Source organism: Physeter macrocephalus, chromosome 21 (assembly GCF_002837175.3).
Source record: "Physeter macrocephalus isolate SW-GA chromosome 21, ASM283717v5, whole genome shotgun sequence".
NCBI lineage: Eukaryota > Metazoa > Chordata > Mammalia > Artiodactyla > Physeteridae > Physeter > Physeter macrocephalus.
The window spans coordinates 62,231,927-62,254,762 of NC_041234.1; the positions used below are offsets into that span (position 1 = coordinate 62,231,927).

The 22,836-nt window shown below is 34.7% G+C and overlaps 1 protein-coding gene across 1 annotated transcript in view; it reads left to right on the forward strand.

Annotated features, from left to right (window-relative positions):
* The window catches only part of DACH2 (dachshund family transcription factor 2), a 658,986-nt gene that overhangs the window by 269,890 nt on the left and 366,260 nt on the right, over window positions 1-22,836 (forward strand). Inside the window, exon 3 of the mRNA XM_024129482.1 lies at window positions 9,027-9,139. Coding sequence (XP_023985250.1) covers window positions 9,027-9,139 — 113 coding nt within the window. The remainder of the gene's footprint in view (window positions 1-9,026; window positions 9,140-22,836) is intronic.

Sequence of the window (22,836 nt, forward strand, 5' to 3'; positions counted from 1 at the left end):
CTGTGCTCCGCAACGGGGGAGGCCACAACAGTGAGAGACCCGCGTACCACAAAAAAAAAAAAAAAAAAAAAAAATTTGGTAAAATACATGTAATATATAACTTACCCTCTATACCATTTTAAGTGTATAGTTCAGTAATGTTAACTGTAATCACATTGTTATGCAACAGATCTCCAAAACTTTTTGATCCTGCAAAACTGAAACTCTATGCCCGTTGAAGAACAACTCGTATTTCCCCCCCTCCTCCCAGCACCTGGCAAACACATTTCTACTTTCTGTTTCCATGAGTTTAATTACTCTAGATACCTCATATAATTGGAATCTTATAGCATTTGTCTTTTTGTGACTGCTTTATTTCACTTAGTATAATGTCCTCAAGGTTCTTCCATGTTACAGTATGTGTCAGAATTTTCTTCCTTTTAAGTTGTATAGCACTTTTAGCTTTTCAAACTGGTGTTCACATATATTGATTAATTATCTACACACAACTATAAGGTGAGGATAATGCTATAGTATTATGCACACATTTTACCCTTTTTTGGAGTAATTTTCCATAGGACCAATCCAGCAGCTTTACTTAAAATATGAGCTAAAATAGACATATGAGAAAGTGGAAAACTATGTATACTTAGAAGTTAATGAATTAACTTTTGACCAGAAATGTAGCATGCTTCTAATGATCAGATTAATAGATTATTTAGTTTACATCTCTAACCGTAAAATGAGATAACATATTTAGAATAGTCATGTAATTTGCCTGAGGTCACACAACTCAATAATGGCAAAACTGGTATATTAGTTTTCTGTTGTGTGCAACCAATTGCCTCAGATTTAGTAACTTAAAATAACAACCATTTACTGTCTCACAGTTCTATCTGTCAGAAATCTGGAGGGGCTTGACTGTAGTCACAGTCTTACAAGGCTGAAATCTAGGTATTGGTCAGGGAGGGCTCTTATCTGGAAGCTCTGCAGTAGAATCTCCTCACAAGCTCATTGACGTTGACAGAAGCTAGTTCATTTCAACTGTAAAACTTGTGTACCTGTTTTCTTGCTGGCTGTCAGCCCAGGGGTGCTCTTGGCTTCTAGAAGCTACCTGCATTCCTTGACATATAACGCTGTCCATTTTCATACCAGCAATGGTGTGTTCTCTAATTTTCTGTTTTTAAAGGGTTCATATAATTAGATTGGATCCACCTAGATAATCTCCTTTTCAATTAGCTCAGTCATGTGATTAGTTACCTTAATCACATGTAGAAAATCACCTTTGCCATGTAATATAACTTAATATCTCATTACATTCACAGTTTTAGCAGTTAGGGCTGGAAATCTTGGGATGGAGGAAGAATTTTGGAATTCTGCCTCCCACAACTGAGATTAGAACTCAGGTTTAAGTCCTAGTGCTTTCCACTGCATTACACTGAATATCTAAGATTGTTTAAAGTAGTTTTATTTTAATATGGGTTGCTAATATTTATCCAATTTAGATAAAATTAGAGCAAAATTTTTAAAAGGTTTTAAATCAGCAAGGAAACTGGCTTCTGTATTTATCAATTGACTATGTGATTCCAGGCTGTGTTCCTAACCATAGAGACTAATGCAGTCAGGTTAATAGTGATCAGCTTCCTAAAAATGTTACTCAACTTCCTAAGCTCTCCAGAGTTGTGATATTAACACCATACTCCTGCAGTTTCTGATTGACATTCAAACATGAAATGTTAACTCTTGAGATCATCATGGGATTATGCACAGACTGACAATTACCAGTGGGACTTCATCTGCCAGACATGAAAAATAATATTTTGGCTAGTTGTAACATGCTCCCTTAATGCTGGCACTGAAGTTCCCTTTGTGATAATCATTAAAGAGAGCCTGTATAGTGACACAAAGTAAAAGGCAGTGGCCTTTCAGGAAAACAGCACCGTTTACAGCAGGTTATACTGAAACCTTCCCAAGACAGTGGAGCTTAACAAAATTTGTACCCAGGAACCCTAATACCTTGAAGATATTTCACAATGGAAGGGTTCTAGGGTCAAATACTACACTTAGTAGATAGTGAATCTACTCATCCAGCTGGAGAAGAATAGTCATTTAAGAAGTAATTAGAGGGCTTCCCTGGTGGCGCAGTGGTTGAGAGTCCGCCTGCCGATGCAGGCGACACAGGTTCATGCCCCAGTCCAGGAGGATCCCACGTGCCGCGGGGCGGCTGGACCACTGGGCCTGCGCGTCTGGAGCCTGTGCTCCGCATCGGGAGAGGCCACAACAGTGAGAGGCCCGCGTACCGAAAACAACAACAACAACAAAAAAAAAAAAACAAAAAAAAACCCCAAAAAACAAAACAAACAAACAAAAAGAAGTAATTAGAGAAAAGGGAAGAAAGATATATTGGGGCAGATTGCTAGACCAAGGTATTTAGAATTTATTTTGTATGCACTCAGAAAGTATTGAGGGTTCTAGAGCAAAAGATGACATAATGAAAGGATGTTTCACCAAAATTCAAATCACAGTTTATGTAGAATGGAATGGAACAATGAAACAACTTGTTGAACATAACCTGGGCATGAAGTGATGAGGGCCTGAAATAGGGTGTTAGGAATGGATAGAGAAGGAAATTTGCAACATATATTAAAATGGAACAAAAATATTGGAGACTGAAAATGAAGGGAGAGGTGGAGGGAGAATCAAAATTACCCTCAAGTTTATAGTTTTGGCAACGAAAAGCATGCCTATATTGCTGACAAAACAAGAGAAGGAAGGTGTGGGGAGTGAGATTTGGGGAGGCATATTTTGAATTTGAGATGCCAGTGGAATGTATCCAAAAGTGAATGTTAACTTCTTACCATTCTCTTAATATCAAATTTTTGAGCAGTGACACATTCTTTGAATTCAAGAATGCCTGTATTTTAAAAACATTGTGTCTGACAGTGATATGATACACTTTAGAAGGGGAAATGCTTATTTCTTTTTTAAACCTTTTTTATTATTATTATTTTTTTAACATCTTTATTGGAGTATAATTGCTTTACATTGTTGTGTTAGTTGCTGCTGTACAACAAAGTGAATCAGCCATACGTACACATATATCCCCATATCCCCTCCCGCTTGGGTCTCCCTCCCACCCTCCCTATCCCACCCTTCTAGGTGGTCACAAAGTACCTAGCTGATCTCCCTGTGCTATGCGGCTGCTTCCCACTAGCTATCTGTTTTACATTTGGTAGTGTATATATGTCAATGCCACTCTCTCACTTCGTCCCAGCTTACCCTTCCCCCCCATGTCCTTAAGTCCACTCTCTACGTCTGCTTCTTTAGGGAAATGGTCATTTAATTTGAGTCACTCTAAGATTTGCTAAGGTGCAATGATTCCATCGATGTTAATTGGAATTACATAAGCAGGATGAAAAGAGGCTACTAAGAGTTCGTCATATGCCAGCATTTCTGTTATACAATCTTTGTTAATTATACTAAGACGTTTATTAGAATTTAGTCAATTTATGACAAAAACTAAACTTGTTTAAAGGTGCTAACACCAGGCTTAGAGCACATTTAATTTAAATAGGGAGCAGAGTCAAGTAAATGAAGTATAAAATAGCTTCACATTTATACTTTCTAAGAAGTGAGTAGTCAACCTTTAAATTGTCTATTACATCAGATTTCTTTTTTTATTGAAGGAAAAATAGAAATTCAGCATTAGAAAAGGAATGAAATATCACCATTTAAAATAATAACTATAAATTATCCAATGTATTACAATCATAAGATTAATGCTAAACATGAATTATTCTACATGATCCTTGGTATTGTAATACATGACCCTAACAAGGAAGATATTCCCTCATCCCCTGAACACCCTTATGTTAAAGATAATTTCCTTAACTTCCCTAACTCTAATGGAATGCTGGTATTGATGCTTTTAATGTATTCAAGTTTAAGTTTTGGATATGCCTATAAGAACTGAAAAAGGGAGTAAATGGTAATGGAATATAAATGACCTTACCTCTGGTGTGTTTTTTTGTTCCTTGTGTTGATAGCTCCTAGAGACATCATGAGGCACACTTTAAGTTCCCATAAACCAAGAGCTGATTGATGCCCAGTTTAACATAAGTACCATTTTATGAGAGTTACCATAGTGACCAGGTTCCAGTTATCAGCTTGAACAATTTCATATATGATTAATGTTAATTGCCCATTTTTCATGGATGACTTTTTCCCGGGTGCTGAATTGGTTGCTGCTGCCTTTGATCTGGTTGAGAATACAATCCAGTGCAATAGTTAGACAAGTGATCAGTTTGCTAACACTGAGAGAAGATGGATTTAAGTTGCTGTGAGGTCAGAGTTTGTTTCTCTTCATAAACACTGAAAGGTCAGGTAGAGTTTAACTACCATTGGCATCCTTGAAATGTTGTAATAAATGTCAGGCCTAAGAGATTATTATTAATCCACAATGCAATTAAAAGTCTTATTGTTCTGATAGAAAGATTCTTATTTAATTTAACAAGCATATTGAAAAGTCAGAGCAGCACTCTCACAGTCATGTAAACAACACCTTCAAAGCTAATGCCATTCTTGGTCTTCTTGGCTTCTAATGTAATTGAAAAAAATGACACATTCAGGGACTATCCCAAGGGATTTTAAATATCAGTGATGGCTCTGAAAAGTGAATCCCAGGTCATGGCTCACAGCTCCCACTTCAGGAATCCAACTGCAGTGATCTTTACAAGTTGCTGCTAATACCACAGTTAACTGCCACTATATCCTCAGTTTGTCCAATAATTTTATGAGTGTTTCTTTAAAGAGTAGTAAGCCAAACTTTCATTGAAGAGGATAACATGACTTGTGGTTCCTCGCTAAATCATGTGCTGTCCATATATATTTTACATTAAATATCTTGAAGTCTCATGACATTACTAATTTATTTATTAATAAGATTTTTTCTTTGAAATAAAATTACTCAATTGTTTACTCCTTGATTCATATACAAATGGCTGATGATACAAGATAAAAATAACTCCAACAGTGAAATTTCATAATCTTAATGAGCAAAGTATCAGCTACTTTATTACAACTTGGAATAGATATTTCACAGACTGTGTCATATCTTGTTGACACCAGAAGACCTACTGAATTTCTTTCTTAGGGACCTGTCAATTCTACAAAGTTTATAAACTTTGTGGTAACCCTCTGATGGTAATCCACTTCAGCTGCAGAAAAATGAAATACTGTTGATACATATTTCAATTTGTTTTTTTCTTTAATCTCAGGAAGCTGAGTTACTATTTCGTTTCTTCTGAAGAAGTTTACAGAGTGAAGGGTAAAATATATATCAGGATAAATTATGTTATAGGATGACCTGGACCCAGAGAAAATCATGATTCTTTGGTATAATTTCCTTCCAAACCACCTATAAATGTTACACCTAATGTTGATTTTATAAAGCTGATGATCTCAAAGATTTAGCTGAGCTTTTTAATAAGAGTTTTGCTATTTTGGTGGGTTGTTTGCCTTGTACCATAAAGTTTTGTTTATGGTGCTTATGGGTGATATATCCACTGAGCCATTTGGGTGGGAACTTTAAAAAGGGCCTGTTTTATTTTACAGAGTACAAATAACCTTGTAATTAAACTGAAAACAAATAATTGCCAACAAGCAATTATCATTCATTTAAAGAATAATTACATGGTTATTTGTGCCCTGTAAAATAAAGCATTACTGAAATCAGTAACACAATCAATATTTTAGCAGAAACAGGATGCTGCAATGATGAACCTTTCAACCTATGCTGATTAAATTGTCATCCAGATAACAGTTTTCTAGTTAAATCACCACATGTTTATTTGTCTTGATTAATATGTAAATATCTGCCTAATGTTAATAAAGCTCTTAAAGATAAGAAGTGTGGCAAGATCATCTATCAAGAATATTTCTCAACTTTCTACAGAGTCCTCCATAGTCTTTCATTGTCAGGCTTGTGTTCTTTGTTGTCAGGCTTGTGTTCTTTGAAAAGAAATGCAAGAACTTTATTGCTAGGAATGTCTTACTACTGAGGGTTATTTGGTCTAAAAGTAAGAATAAATCTATCTTGTATTAGTATAGAGCTCTATTGATTATAAAGCACCTTCACAAATTTTATTCTAATTAATTTACCCTAGGGACCCAAGTCTTCTTTCCAAGAGTATAAACAAAGGCATCTGAATATGATTTTTCTCACTGATAAGTTTAAACAAGTTTGGAAGGATACATCACACAACCATACTCACTAAAGTGTTAATCATAAATTTTAAATAGCAGGTCAAACACACATCTCTATCACTAGACCTTAAGCTCTTCAAAGGCAGAAGCTGTTCTAGGTTCTCACAATATATCAGTGAACAAACAGACCAAAACCCTTGCCCGTGTCAAGCTAACTTTTTAACCTTGTAACCCTGATACCTAGTTTCAATGCCAGATACACACTGAATGGGCACTTAGTGCATGTTTGTTTATTGGATGATTGAATAAGTGAAACTGTCATTACACATGAATAACTGCTGGAACCTTCAGCCCTTGAATGGGTCTTGAAGTTTGTAGGAACTTTCAGACGTAAGACAGTATCTATCATCTACCCTTCTTTAACCTTGTAAATAGTCAGATTGGACTGGATCATATTTTGAAGCTCTTATAATTGCTGTAAAGTCCAAAGTTTAAAAGTGATTACCTGATGATTAAATGATGGCTTTCTATTTATTTGGTCAATAATAGAGCAATCTAAGGAATATTTGGAAACTGTAGCCATGGCAAAATAATGTGTCCTATCATTACTCATTAACTGATTTTAATTAACCATTTACCAGCCCCTACTGTGTGCTAGACACCATGAGAATTGCTCAGGGTACAGTGACAAACAAAAACAGACATATGTGCTGCCTTCATGACCTTACATTTTAGTTGGGGAGGCTCACAATTAATCATACCAACATCATAAAATTATAAACTGAAAATAATGTTAGGATGGAGAATATGATCCTCTTGGCTTATAGCATTTGTAGTAAATACTACCAAGCCATTTGTGACATTAGCCATGAATTCCCCAATATAGATGTGATGGTGGGAAATTTGGCCAAATTTTTCAAATCTTGGAATTTAAGGTAGAACCATCAGACTAAGAGGCCTGTAATCTAATGCCCTCCAAGCCTGAGTCAGCTTACTGGAAAAGAGCTACACCAAATTGTGAGATTGACCAATAAATTTGGAACAGAACTATTTAAACCTTATAACTTCCAAAGTATACTGTCAACAACTGGCTCAGGGAAGTAGAATGAGCATCAGGCTGCTTTCTTCTGGAGATAGCCTGTCTGAAATTGATTATGAGCATAAAGACAGCACTGAAATTTTTATGCTGGAAAAGTACAAAGAGTTATCAGGTGGATTTTAATAAAGTTAGTAGGCTTGAATTCTGACAAATAGAAAGATACAAAGAATCACTTGGAAAGTACAGACTGGTGACGATTATTCAACAAAAAGTGCCTTTTTCTAATGACTGGATATAACCTGATGAATATTGTTCTGTGACCTTGGGATCCTTTAGGACATTTGAAGTAAATTGGATACTTTTCTTATCACTATTCCTTCAAAGAGTTAGGAAGCCATAAAACAGGGCAAGGACAAACAGGATAATAATGCTGAATTAAAGAAAATAAATTATAGCCCAAACTTGAGTAGAAAGAGGGAGAGGAGATTCAGTTTATAAAATTGAAACATTAAATGAGAAAAAAAGAATCTTTCATGCTAGATTGATATACAATATTGATGTACAATGAAAGAAAATAACATCAGCACAGTGTATGAAAAATGAACTGGGTAATAGTACCTCTGTATAAGGTTGCTAGAAGTTGTCTTCATTTAAAAGCAGAATGTCTTACATTGATGGAGCACTTCGCTACTGCAAAGTTGATAGAGTGAGGTTTAACTTAAATTTCTTTGTAAACAAAAAGTCATTTTTGGAAATGTTCTCTATCTGAACCTTATAAATTTTTGCACCTTGGGTTATGTAATATAGTATTTTGCAGTATTTTGTCAAAATCCCTCTTATTTAGCTTTGTAAACTGTATTTCTACTAAGAAGAAACAGCAGTATTTTAAGTAACATTAGGAAAGTAATATTTGAAATATACTGCATGACTTGAGAATGACTTGATCCTAATGTTCAGTGACTTATAAGTCTGTTCATGTGGTGACATATTCTAAATGATATATTCAGTACACTGATTGTATTAGGGTACAAGATGGAAGCCTGATACTGACTTTCTATTTCATTATTTTATGGATTAACATTTGCAACTGCAAACTGTTCACACCTGGGTGAAGAATGTGCAAATAGAATAGGTTAGGTTAATGTTTTAAGTTTAGCATCAACTCATCAGTTAAATATACCAATCAATCTGTGAGAAAAAATAGCCTAGATTGCAAAGGTGGCAGGTTTCCTTAGTACAGCCACTCCAAGAGAGTGTACTGCTGGTTATACAGCCTGGTTTAAATAATAGGAAAAAAACCTACTGAGGGCAGGGGTTCTTTGTTCCTTGTGGGCTCCCAGCAGCTGTGGAAATGCTAGTAAACATCAGGTCTTATTCTACATATCAGCTTTTTACCCCTCACCTCTGGCATGCTGAGCAGAGACTTAATCCCTTCACATTCTATACAATCCTAAATCTGTGAGCCCCTATCTCAGATCTCAGTTGCATGTATTAATACCAGGGATCAAGTGTAGCTTTAAGCGCGGGGGTAACTTTGGGTTTCTCACAACAGGTAAGCTACATTGCAAAGTGCTGGCTTGTAAGTAGAATCTAAACTAGAAATTGATCTCTTACGGTTTTAATGCTTGCCATAATTATTTTGGAAGTTTAGTATAAAGTATTGGTCCTTTAGTAATCAATGAAAATAGTATTTAATATAAAATTCTATCATTCTTGGAAATTAAACAAGATTTAGGCAAATGTAGCAAGTGATGGTATTTCCAAAGCGCATATTTTAACCTGATCTTTGTCTGTTTTTCAACAGTTCAAGGCCTGGCAGGCCTCCTAAGCGTTCTTTGGGAGTGTTGCAAGACAATGCTCGCCTTCTGCCCCATTCAGTCCCAGGCCTCTTATCACCAGGACTTATCACTCCGACAGGTAATAAAATCCATCTGATGATCAGCCTTGTCTCTTCATACTGCCCAGCATTTGAAATGAACTAATATTGATCTAACTGCCTTGTCCTTCAGAGGTTTTCAAGCTCTACTAGAGGTTACATTATTGAATTTTTTGAGTATTCATGAAAACAGTTTTGTTACTCCAGTGACTCAAATCAAATGGACATGACTTAAAAATTAATTGTCATTTCCTTGTAAGAAATCTCTTTCAAGGCCTTATTGTGTGTATGTATGTATGTTTTTGTGTACTGTGGGCAGAGATGGCGGGGTGGGGGGTACTGGTCAAACTAGCATTTTCTCGAAGCCTCCTATGGGATGTAGTATACCTGCTTATTGATATGTCTCAATAATATTCCTTTTGTTTTCAAAAGTTCTGGGCATCTGTGTATCTTTTCCATGTTATTACTCTAGGATAAAATGTAGAAATAATATGCATCATCCCTGGTAGTACCTTATGATTAAAAAAGAAGAAAGTGCAAGTAGTCATTGTCTTAAATAATGATTCAGTGTTTTTCATCGAACACAGTGATAAACAGTACTCCCCTAAAAATACCAATCTCATAAATTTGCATTTTTGATTCTCTAAAAAAAAGAACATAAAAGCACATAAAACACTTAAAAATAAGCTTGCAACTATACCTCAACTTAAAAAAAATTGAAAAAAAATAAGCTTGCTATTTCTCTAACTGAACCTTTAAAAATCATTAAAGCTACTATGTGGTAGAAAATGTATTTAATGAAAATATGATCTTTGCATCTTCAATGATACATAAAACTAAAAAAACCTAATGTGTTTTGGGTATTAGGTCCTAGGTAATGCAAAATTATATAAGTAGTAGTCCTTGTCACAGTAGAATTAGGGAGAAGGTCATGTAAACTAATAATTTCAATTACATTAAAGTATGATAGAGACTATAATACAAGTACATACAGGGTGCTATAATATCACAAAATGGGAGCAACTAAATCAATTTGTTAAGTTGGGTAATGCTCATAGAGTTTTGAGTTATGTCTTATAGGCTGAGTGTTGGACAGATGGAGAATCAGAGGAGAAACATCCTCTGTAGACAGATATACACTGATGAGAAAGGGCCTGGTATGCTAGGGGGAATAGCAATTAAGTGGAAGAGACTGGAGCAGAGATTTAAGATAGGAGACTTATAGGCGATACAGTTAGAGTTAGAAAGAGTGGGAAAAACCAGCTTGTGAAGCTATCTTGTTTAACAGTTTAGGATTTTCCCTTTAGACCAATGGTTTTCCAAAGGGTCTTTCAAGGACTTTCCTTACTGGCTGACATGGGATTGGGGAAGTACTTCTAGGTTCCCCACTTTTGCCTCAGAATTTTACATGTTCTATTTCATATAGGATTTTGTTAAAAAAAAAAGCTGCTGTAGGTAAAAGGAACCACTGATAAGTAACTGAGTAAATGCTTTAAAAACAATTGCTGTTGAAGGTAAGTAGCAATGAAGGGAGAAATACTGAGGACCTGAATTGAGGAGAATTCAATAGAGTAGAAAAGAGATTCATAGTTGTTTCATAATTAGAATTAATCACACTTGATAACTGATCAAAATAGAGAGCGAGAGGATGAAATCTAGTATGATTCATGTCTAGCCTAGGTTATAAGTTGGATGATTATGTCATTAGCTAAGATAGAGAATTTAGGAAGAGACTCAGGCTTTGGGGATTAGATAATGATTTTTTAGACTTTAAATATTTATAAACAAATTCTGATACAAGAAGAAAGCAGCCCTGTGCATATAAATGAATATAGAGGGCATAACAGTGCCTGAAATATATTACCTTGGTGCTCAATAAATGATAATCTATTTATTGACTTCTAAAATATATTGACAGAGCCTAGAATCAGTACCATGTAAATAATCAGATCTGTGTCCTAATGAAAGATGTATCCTGTGTAGATGGAAGAAAAAAAGGATTTTATAATTGTTTTGAGACTAATGTACTCTTGAGTAAACTTCGGTACCTTATCTGTTGAGAAAAACCTGTAATATATATTGTTTCTATTATGTACCAGACATAGGTGCTAAGTGTTTTATATACACTTCATTTAATCTTAGAGTAACCTTATGAATATTGTCTTCATTTTTCAAGTAAACTATGTATGGCTCAGTGAGTTTAAATTAATTGCTTGAGGTTACAGAGCAACTGAGTGGCAGAACTGGGTTTCAGACCCAGGTCTTTTAAAGTCCAGGGCCCATAATTTTTCCTCATCATCATGATGTCTTATAGTAAATGTTAAAATCCAGTTTGAGGTTTTCATCCCCTCCTAATTTACTTGGCATGTATGCTTCAATTCCTACAAGATAATGGAGCCTCCTTCCTTGGATTAGAGCCTTGGCCTTCCGTCTTATAACTTGGATTTACTACAATGAGAATTATTGGAGAAAAAAAGACTCCTCAATTCATAACCCTTTGCTTGTGCCTAGAATGAGATGATAAAGATAGATAAAAGGTTGAGTAGGGAAAGGCATGAATACTTCAGTCTAAATGGCAGACAGTAGAAAAATCATTAAACGGGAAGGAAGAGGAATCTGCACAGCTCTATAGTAATTTGTCTTCTTAGACTACATTAATTTATTTTACATGCTCAAGGATATCCTACTCACTTACAGTCATATAAGAAGAAAAGTGCTCTGTAAGCCAAGTAGAAATAATTCTGGGATTATGCGTTATTTTGCATTAGACACACTTCTTCACTCCTCCATTAGCAAAGATAATTGAGATAGAATCAATTTTCAATTTAGCTATCAGTAAGTTTCATATTTGGCATTACACTTACTATCCATTACAAACTTAACTTCCATTAGTTTTACTTAAATATACTTTTGAAGAATTCAGTTGATATTTTTAATATGATCTGTTATGGGTTGAGAATTATCCTTTTTTTCCCAAATGATTGTTAAAATGCTTTACAGTATTTTCCTGTTTCAGGTGCTTATGTCTCAACATTTTTTTTGTAAAGAAAGTTAATATTTTAAAGCTCTGTATAATTTTACATACAACTGTCAAATTAATTATGGATAAGAGTCTGCTGTTACCTTCTGTTTCAATGGCATATGTCTGGAGAAGCCTTTTTGAACCCTGCTGAGTTTGCCTAAGTAAATGAAACTTGTTCTCCATTTGTTTATATTATTTTTTTGCATTTGCAATTTGAAAATGGGGTCTAAGGGTAACGAAATACAATGATCATGACATCTCTTTTTAAATATAGTGATGTTTTTGTATAATATTTTTACCTTTAAATTGTTATTTTCCCCCCAACAGTTGCAAGCAAAAAAATGCAAGTAAAAAGTTTAGAAATGGTTAAGTCATCATGCTTAGATTTGAGAAGAGTTCTCTATTTATTCATATATCTTGACATGTAAATTCTTAAAAATGCAGAATAATATCAGGTATGCCATATTGTTTTATCTGCTTAGCATAAAGGTATTTCAAATTTTCTACTTTATGTGATTTTATTTCCTTTTTTGATGTGTATTGTTTTTCCATTTCAAAGATGTTTATTTTCCTCTTCATTATATTTCCTCTATATAATGGAAACTGATTCATTCAAACCCCACTAATTCAGATCTTGAGATAATTCAAAGAGTGGCTATGCTAAAGCCTCTGGTATTAATAAATGTATCTCATTTAGCAAATGAAAAGTATAAATAAAAATGTGTGTGTGTGTGTGTGTGTGCATTGGTGTAGGGTCATTAAAATACTTGGGAAATTTAAATGTACTTAGGTATCTAAAAGTTACTTCAAAAATTAATTTCTATACTTATAATCAACATACTAATTACTGATGATAATTCTTTTTTCACTAAGATAGAACCCATAGGTGCTATTCTTGACAATATTGTCTGATATCCATTTAGAGATTATATCTATGTAACTATAGACCAAGAGATATAGTATGTATGTATATATGTATGTATCATCAATTAATATCTGTCTATAGATAAAAATGTATATGAATTCATGATTTTCATTTAACATGTCTCTTTTTTTAAATTGGAGTATAATTGCTTTACAATGTTGTGTTAGTTTCTGCTGTACAATGAAGTGAATCAGCTATACGTATACCTATATACCCTCCTTCTTGGACCAACCTCCCACACACTCCCATCCCACCCATCTAGGTAGTGACAGAGCACCAAGCTGAGCTTCCTGTGCTTTATAGCGTGTTCCCACTAGCTATCTATTTTATGCATAGTAGTGTATATATGTCAATCCTAATCTCCCAATTCATCCCACCCTCCCCTTCCCCTCCTGTGTCCACATATCCGTTCTCTATGTCTACGTCTCTATTCCTGTCCTGCAATAGGTTCCTCTGTACCATTTTTCTAGATTCCACATATATGCGTTAATATATGATATTTGTTTTGCTCTTTCTGACTTACTTCACTCTGTATGACAGACTCTAGCTCCATCAACATCTCTACAAATAACCCAATTTCGTTCCTTTTTATGGCTGAGTAATATTCCATTGTATATATGTACCACATCTTCTTTATCCATTCATCTGTTGTTGAACATTTAGGTTGTTTCCATGCCCTGGCTATTGTAAATAGTGCTGCAATGAAACTTAGGGTACATGTGTCCTTTTGAATTATGGTTTTCTCAGGGTATATGCCTAGTAGTGGGATTGCTGGATCATATGGTAGTTCTATTTTTAGTTTTTTAAGGAACCTCCATACTGTTCTCCACAGTGGCTGTATCAATTTACATTCCCACCAAAGTGCAAGAGGGTTCCCTTTCCTCCACACCCTCTCCAGTGTTTATTGTTGTAGATTTTTTGATGCTGGCCATTCTGACTGGTGTGAGGTAATACCTCATTGTAGTTTTGATTTGCATTTCTCTAATAATTAGTGATGTTGAACATCTTTTCATGTGCTTCTTGTCCATCTGTATGTCTTCTCTGGTGAAATGTCTATTTAGGTCTTCTGCCCATTTTTTAATTGGGTTGTTTGTTTTTTTTGATATTGAGCTCCATGATCTGTTTGTATATTTTGGAGATTAATCCTTTGTTGCTTCTTTTGCAAATATTTTCTCCCATTCTGAGGGTTGTCTTTTCATTAACATATGTTTCTTGAACATCTGTTCTGCACCAAACAATATGAGAAAATATTACCCATTGAAATAAAATTCATTTTGTGAGTCAGATTTTTCTCAAATTCCATCCAGCCTTTTACTGAGTTACTACAAAATGATGAAATTTAATTTTTTTTGCCTTCATATATTGCACTGCTGATATTCTCATCTCATGTGTCTGTCTCTGTTTCTATTGTACAATCTGTGTGTCTTAATTCCCTGATAGGTCATTAATACAAAATAATCCTATTACCTAGTATTTTCTGTAAAATATTTTGGGGTATAGAGGGAAAAAGAAGAAAGACTTTTATCCCCATCTTTCTCTGCAGATCTGGAGAAGTGCTGATATCCCTGGATCACACTCAAAGCATGGATTAGTCATGTGTGCCTTTGAATTTCCCAAAATATGACTACTCCCCTTTCCTCAGTTTATGAACCATTTCAAACAGACAGACATGGAATTTGGCTTGAGAGAGAATTAAACTGACAGCTTACAAGGAAGTAATAAAGTGCTTCAAATGAAATTCCTGTAGTGTTCACTCTTTAAAAGATAGCAGATTCTTCATCTGTTTGGTTTTTTTTTCTTCGAGTTCTATTGTGACAAAATATTTTTAGGAATTTCAGCTGCCATCCAACTCCCTGGGAAACTGAGCCTGTGAATATCCAATCCTGTAATAGTAGCTACAACAATCAACTCAGGATTGGCAGAGCCATAAGTAGAATCCTGCCAGGTCTTTGCAGCGAGATGTTAGCTTCATGATATGGTATAATGCCAGTTAGCCTGATAGCATGATTGGAATCAGCACCCTTCCCTTTTCAAGATGCATTTCATATTCTTACTCAGTTGGCATGGATGCTAAGAAGTGGTCATAAGGAGGACAGAGTGGTCCTAGGCCTTTCTTCTGTGAGTGTAAGACAGGAGAGATGTATCTAGAAAGAACCAAACCGACCTTTTTAATGGTCAACTTAAGACATTTCTGTTTCTGTGACTATCTTTGACTTTTTCAATGAGTAATATTGTAAAGCATGCTTCATGTCACACAAATGGTAACTGCTTTTATGTCATTGCATTTCCTTTATTTCTTGTGTGTCCAAGAAGAACCCTTGGCCTAATAGGAGCCAGAGTTGAATGACTAAAATTTTCTAATATAGAGTTTAGACTAACATACAATTTCAGTTTCTCCACTAAACAAAAAGATTAGCTACATCAGTTTAAGAACAGGAACTTCATTCATTATATTAGCTAAATCTGGGTTTCCAAAACACTGATTTCTATTTAAATATTTGTCAGTGCTTTTTTTCTATATATATTATAATTATCCTAACCTAAAAATGTCTCCACCCAATTGTTTTAGACGCCTGCGAATCATTTTTGTATTATATTGATGGCTCATAGAGCAAAAGCCATTGCTTATTTCCAATGTAGATGGAGGAGAAAACTTGGAATTTAAGCAAACCTTACAGGATGATGATGGTGATGATGATGATGATAAGCTTTATAGTGCTTTATTAAGCGCTCCCAAATCTTTAATATGTGTCTATGTGTATGTAGGTAGCTAAACTTTAAGTTTTAAAATAGAACACTTTTCAAGGTCCCTCCATGTTGTCATGAATGATGGGATTTTATTATTTTTTTATGGCTGAGTAGTATTCCATTTTATATGTATACCACTTCTTCATTATGCATTCATCTATTGATGGGAACATAGGTTTCTTCCATATCTTGGCTATTGTAAATAATGCTGCAATGAATATAGGGGTATAAATATATTTTCAAAATAGTGGTTTTGTTTTCTTTGGATAAATCTCCAGGAGTGGAATTGCAGGATCATATGGTAGTTCTATTTTTAATTTTCTGGGGAACCTTCATACTATTTTCCATAATGGCTACACCAATTACATTCCAACCAACAACGCAAAGGGGTTTGCTATTCTCCACATCCTTGCCAATACTCGTTTTTTGTTGTCTTTTTCATAATAGCCATCCTGATAGGTGTGAGGTGATACCTCATTTTGATTTTGATTTGAGTTTCTCTGATGAATAATGGTGTTGAGCATTTTTTCATGTGCTTGTTGGCAATCTGTATGTCTTCCTTGGAAAAATGTCTACTCAGATTTAATCAGGTTGTTTGTTCTTTTGATGTTGAATTGTATGAATTTTTTGTATATTTTTGGATATGAACTCCTTATCAGATATATCCTTTGAAAATATGTTCTCCCATTCAGTAGGTGACATTTACGTTCTGTTGATAGTTCCCGTCACTGTACAAAAGCTTTTTACTTCGATGTAGTCCCATGTGTATTTTGCTTTTGTTTCCCTTGCCCAAGGAGATGTATCAAAAAATATTATTAAAACCGATGTCAAAGAACTTATTGCCTGTGTTTTCTTCTAGGAGTTTTATAGTTTCAGGTCCTACATTTAAGTCTTCAATCCATTTTGAATTTATATTTGCTCATGGTGTGAGATAGTAATCCAGTTTGATTCCTTTGCAAGTAACTGTTAAGTTTCCCAACACTATTTACTGAAGATGTTGTCTTTTCACCATTGTATGTTCTTACATTCTCTGTTGTAGATTAATTGATCATAAGTGTGTGGGTTTATTTCTGGACTCTCTATTCTGTACCATTGATCTATGTGTCTGTATTTGTGCCAGTACCATACAGATAGGATTACTATAGTTTCATAGTATAGTTTGAAATCAGGAGTGTGACATCTCCAGTTTTGTAATTTTTTTTCTTAAAATTGGTTTAGCTATTTGGGGTCATTTGTGTTTCCACACAAATTTTAGAATTTGTATTCTAATTCAAATGAGGAATTATTTATTACACTTCTATGAAAAATGCCATTCATATTTTGATAGAGATTGCATTGAATCTGTAGATTGCCTGGGGTAATATGGTCATTTTAATAATATTAATTCTTCCAGTCCATGAACATGGTATATTTTCCATCTGTTTGTGTCATCTTCAATCTTGTTCATCAGTGTCTTATACTTTCTTTGAACAAGTCTTTTCCTACTTAGATTTATTCCTTGGCATTTTATACTTTACAATGCGATTGTAAATGGGATTGTTTTCTTAATTTCTCTTTCTGATAGATCAGTTAGTGTCTAGAAATGCAACAGATTTCTATATATTAATTTTGTATGCTGCAACTTTACTGAATTCACTGATGAGTTCTAGTATTTTGGTGGTATCTTTAGGATTTTATATATATATTATAATGCCATCTGCATAGTAACAGTGACAGTTTTATTTCTTCCATTCCAATTTGGATTCCTTACATTTCTTTTTCTTGTCTGATTGCAGTGGCTAGGACTTCCAAAACTATGTTACATAAAATTGGTGAGAGTGAGCATCCTTGTCTTGTTCCTGATTTTAGAGGATATACTTTCAATTTTTCACTGTTGAGTATGATGTTAGCTGTGGGCTTGTCGTATAAGGCCTTTATTAGGTCAAGGTTTATTGCCTCTATGCCCATTTTGTGGAGAGTTCTTATAATAAATGGATGTTGACTTTTTAAAAAAATATTTCATTGAAGTATAGGTGATTTACGTTTTCTGTATTTCTACTGTACAGCTAAGTGATTCAGTTATACATAAATATATATATATATATTCTTTTTCATGTTCTTTTCCAGTATGGTTTATCACAGTATATACATATATATATATATATTTTTTTATCACAGTATATTGAATATAGTTCCCTGTGCTATACAGTAGGACCTTGCTGTTTGTTTGTTTTTTTTTCTTTTTCTAACATCTTTATTGGAGTATAATTGCTTTACAATGGTGTGTTAGTTTCTGCTTTATAACAAAGTGAATCAGCTATACATATACATATATCCCCATATTTCCCCCCTCTTTCATCTCCCTCCCACCCTCCATAACACACCCCTCTAGATGGTCACAAAGCCCTGAGCTGATCTCCCTGTGCTATGTGGCTGCTTCTCACTAGCTATCTGTTTTACATTTGGAAGTATATATAAGTCCATGCAATGCTTTTCACTTCTTCCCAGCTTACCATTCTGCCTCCCCATGTCCTCAAGTCCATTCTCTACATCTGCAGCTTTTTTCCTGTCCTGCCCCTGGGTTCTTCAGAGCCATTTTTGTATTAGATTCCATATATATATGTTAGCATATGGTATTTGTTTTTCTCTTTCTGACTTACTTCACTCTATATGACAGATGCTAGGTCCATCCACCTCACTACAAATAACTCAATTTCGTTTCTTTTTATGGCTGAGTAATATTCCACTGTATATATGTGCCACATCTTCTTTATCCATTCATCTGTCGATGTACACTTAGGTTGCTTCCATGTCCTGGCTATTGTAAATAGAGCTGCAATGAACATTGTGGTACATGACTCTTTTGGAATAATAGTTTTCTCAGGGTATATGCCCAGTAGTGGGATTGCTGGGTCGTATGGTAGTTCTATTTTTAGTTTTTTAAGGAACCTCCATACTGTTCTCCATAGTGGTTGTATCAATGTACATTCCCACCAAAAGTGTATGAGGGTTCCCTTCTCTCCACACCCTCTCCAGCAGTTACTGTTTGTAGATATTTTGATGATGGCCATTCTGACAAGTGTGAGATGATATCGCATTGTAGTTTTGATTTGCATTTCTCTAATGATTAATGATGTTGAACATTCTTTCATGTGTTTGTTGGCAATCTTTATATATTCTTTGGAGAAATGTCTATTTATGTCTTCTGTCCATTTTTGGATTGCGCTGTTTGTTTTTTTGATATTGAGCTGCATGAGCTGCTTGTAAATTTTGGAGATTAATCCTTTGTCAGTTGCTTCATTTGCAACTATTTTCTCCCATTCTGAGTGTTGTCTTTTCGTCTTGTTTATGGTTTGCTTTGCTGTGCAAACCTTTTAAGTTTCATTAGATCCCATTTGTTTATTTTTGTTTTTATTTCCATTACTCTAGGAGGTGGAAGGATCTTGGTGTGATGTATGTCATAGAGTGTTCTGCCTATGTTTTCCTCTAAGAGTTTGATAGTCTCTGGCCTTACACTTAGGTCTTTAATCCATTTTGAGTTTATTTTTGTGTATGGTGTTAGGGAGTGTTGTAATTTCATTCTTTTACATGTAGCTGTCCTGTTTTCCCAGCATCTATTATTGAAGATGCTGTCTTTTCTCCATTGTATATTCTTGCTTCCTTTATCAAAGATAGGGTGACCACATGTGCGTGGGTTTATCTCTCGGTTTTCTATCCTGTTCCATTGATCTATATTTCTGTTTTTGTGTCAGTACCATACTGTCTTGATTACTGTAGCATTGTAGTATAGTCTGAAGTCGATTGCATTGAATCTGTAGATTGCTTTGGGTAGTAGAGTCATTTTCACAATGTTGATTCTTCCAATCCAAGAACATGGTATATTTCTCCACCTATTTGTATCATCTTTAATTTCTTTCATCAGTGTCTTATAGTTTTCTGCATACAAGTCTTTTGTCTCCTTAGGTAGGTTTATTCCTAGGTACTTTATTCTTTTTGTTGCAATGGTAAATGGGAGTGTTTTCTTAAGTTCGCTTTCAGATTTTTCATCATTAGTATATAGGAATACAAGAGACTTCTGTGCATTAATTTTGGATCGTGCTACTTTACCAAATGCATTGATTAGCTCTAGTAGTTTTCTGGTAGCATCTTTAGGGTTCTGTATGTATAGTATCATGTCATCAGCAAACAGTGACAGCTTTACTTATTTTCCAATTTGGATTCCTTTGTTTCTTTTTCTTCTCTGATTGCTGTGGCTAATACTTCCAAAACTATTTTGAATAATAGTGGTGAGAGTGGGCAACATTGTCTTGTTCCTGATCTTAGTGGAAATAGTTTCAGTTTTTCACCATTCAGGGCTCTGTTGGCCCTGGGTTTTTCATATATGGCCTTTGTTATGTTGAGGTAAGTTCCCTCTATCCCTACATTCTGGAGCACTTTTATCATACATGGATGTTGAATTTTGTTGAAAGCTTTCTCTGCATCTACTGAGATTATCATGTTGTTTTTCATTCAGTTTGTTGATATGGTGTATCATGTTGATTGATTTGCATATATTTAAGAATCCTTGCATTCCTGGAATAAACCCCACTTGATCATGGTGTATGATCCTTTTCATGTGCTGTTGGATTCTGTTTGCTAGTATTTTGTTGAGGATTTTTGCATCTATGTTCATCAGTGCTATTGGCCTGTAGTTTTCTTTTTTGTGTGACATCTTTATCTGCTTTTGGTATCAGGGTGATGGTGACCTCGCAGAATGTGTTTGAGAGTCTTCCTCCCTCTGTTATATTTTGGAAGCGTTTGAGAGGAATAGATGTTAGCTCTTCTGTAAATGTTTGATAGAATTCGCTTCTGAAGCCATCTGGTCGTGGGCTTTTGTTTGTTGGAAGATTTTTAATCACAGTTTCAATTTCAGTGCTTGTCATTGGTCTTTTTATATTTTCTGTTTCTTCCTGGTTCAGTCTTGGAAGGTTGTGCTTTTCTAAGAATTTGTCTATTTCTTTCAGGTTGTCCATTATTTTAGCATATAACTGCTTATAGTAATCTCTCATGATCCTTTGTCTTTCTGCAGTGTCAGTTGTTACTTCTCCTTTTTCTTTCCTAATTCTTTTGATTTGAGACTTCTCCCCTTTTTTTCTAGATGAGTCTGGCTAATGGTTTATCATTCTGTTTATCTTCTCAAAGAACGAACTTTTAGTTTTATTGATGTTTGCTATTGTTTCCCAGTTTTCTTTTTCATTTATTTCTGGTCTGATATTTATGATTTCTTTCCTTATGCTAACTTTGGGGTTTCTTTTGTTCTTCTTTCTCTAAGTGCTTTAGGTGTAAGTTTAGGTTGTTTCTATGAGATGTTTCTTGTTTCTTAAGGTAGAATTGTATTGCTATAAACTTCCCTCTTAGAACTGCTTTTGTTACATCCCATCGGTTTTGGGTCGTCGTGTTTTCATTGTCATTTGTTTCTAGGTATTTTTTTTATTTACTCTTTGATTTCTTCAGTGATCTCTTGGTTATTTAGTAATGTATTGTTTAACCTCCATGTGTTTGTATTTCCTACAGAATTTTTCCTGTAATTGATATGTAGTCTCATAGCATTGTGGTCAAAAAGACACTTGATATGATTTCAATTTTCTTAAATTTACAAAGGCTTGATTTGTGACCCAAGATATGATCTATCCTGGAGAATGTTCCATGAGCACTTGAGAAGAAAGTATATTCAGTTGTTTTTGGATGGAATGTCCTATAAATATCAATAAAGTCCATCTTGTTTAATGTGTCATTTAAAGCTTGTGTTTCCTTATTTATTTTCATATTGGATGATCTGTCCATTGGTGAAAGTGGGGTGTGAAAGTCCCCTACTATGGTTGTGTTACTGTCGATTTCCCCTTTTATGGCTGCTAGCATTTGCCTATGTATTGAGGTTCTCCTTTGTTGGGTGCATAAATATTTACATTTGCTAAATCTTCTTCGATTGATCCCTTGATCATTATGTAGTGTCCTTCTTTGTCTCTTGTAATAGTCTTTATTTTAAAGTTGATTTTGTCTGATACGAGTTTTTCTACTCCAGCTTTCTTTTGATTTCCATTTCCGTGAAATATCTTTTTCCATCCCTTCACTTTCAGTCTGTATGTGTCCCTCGGTGTGAAGTGGGTCTCTTATAGACAGGATATATATGGGTCTTGTTTTTGTATCCATTCAGCCAGTCTTTTCTTTTTGTTGGAGTATTTAATGAATTTACATTTAAGGTAATTATCAATATGTGCGTCCCTATTACCATTTTCTTAATTCATTTGTGTTTGTTATTGTAGGTCTTTCCTTCTCTTGTGTTTCCTGCCTAGAGAAGTTCCTTTAGCATTTGTTGTAAAGCTGGTTGGTGGTGCTGAATTCTCCTATCTTTTGCTTGTCTGTAACAGTTTTAATTTCTCTGTCAAATCTGAATGAGATCCTTGCTGGGTAGAGTAATCTTGGTTGTAGGTTTTTCCCATTCTTCACTTTAAATATGTCCTGCCACTCCTCTCTGCATTTCAGAGTTTCTGAAAAACCAGCTGTTAACCTTATGGGAATTCCCTTGGATGTTATTTGTTGCTTTTCCCTTGCTGCTTTTAATATTTTTTTTCTTTTTATTTAATTTTTGATAGTTTGTTTAATATGTGTGTTGGCAAGTTTCTCCTTGGATTTATCCTGTATGGGATTCTCTGCACTTCCTGTACTTGAGTGACTATTTCTTTCCCTTATTAGGGAAGTTTTTAACTACAATCTCTTCAAATATTTTCCCAGTCCCTTTCTTTTTCCCTTCTTCTGGGACCCCTATAATTCGAATGTTGGTGTGTTTAATGTTGTCCCAGAGGTCTCTGAGGCTTTCCTCGTTTCTTTTCATTCTTTTTTTTTTTGTTCTGCTCTGTGGTAGTTATTTCCGCATTGTACCTTCCAGGTTACTTACCCATTCTTCTACCTCAGTTATTGTGCTATTGATTTCTTCTAGAGAACTTTTAATTTCATTTATTGTGTTGTTCATCCCTGTTTGTTTGCTCTTTAGTTCTTCTAGGTCCTTGTTAAATGTTTCTTGAATT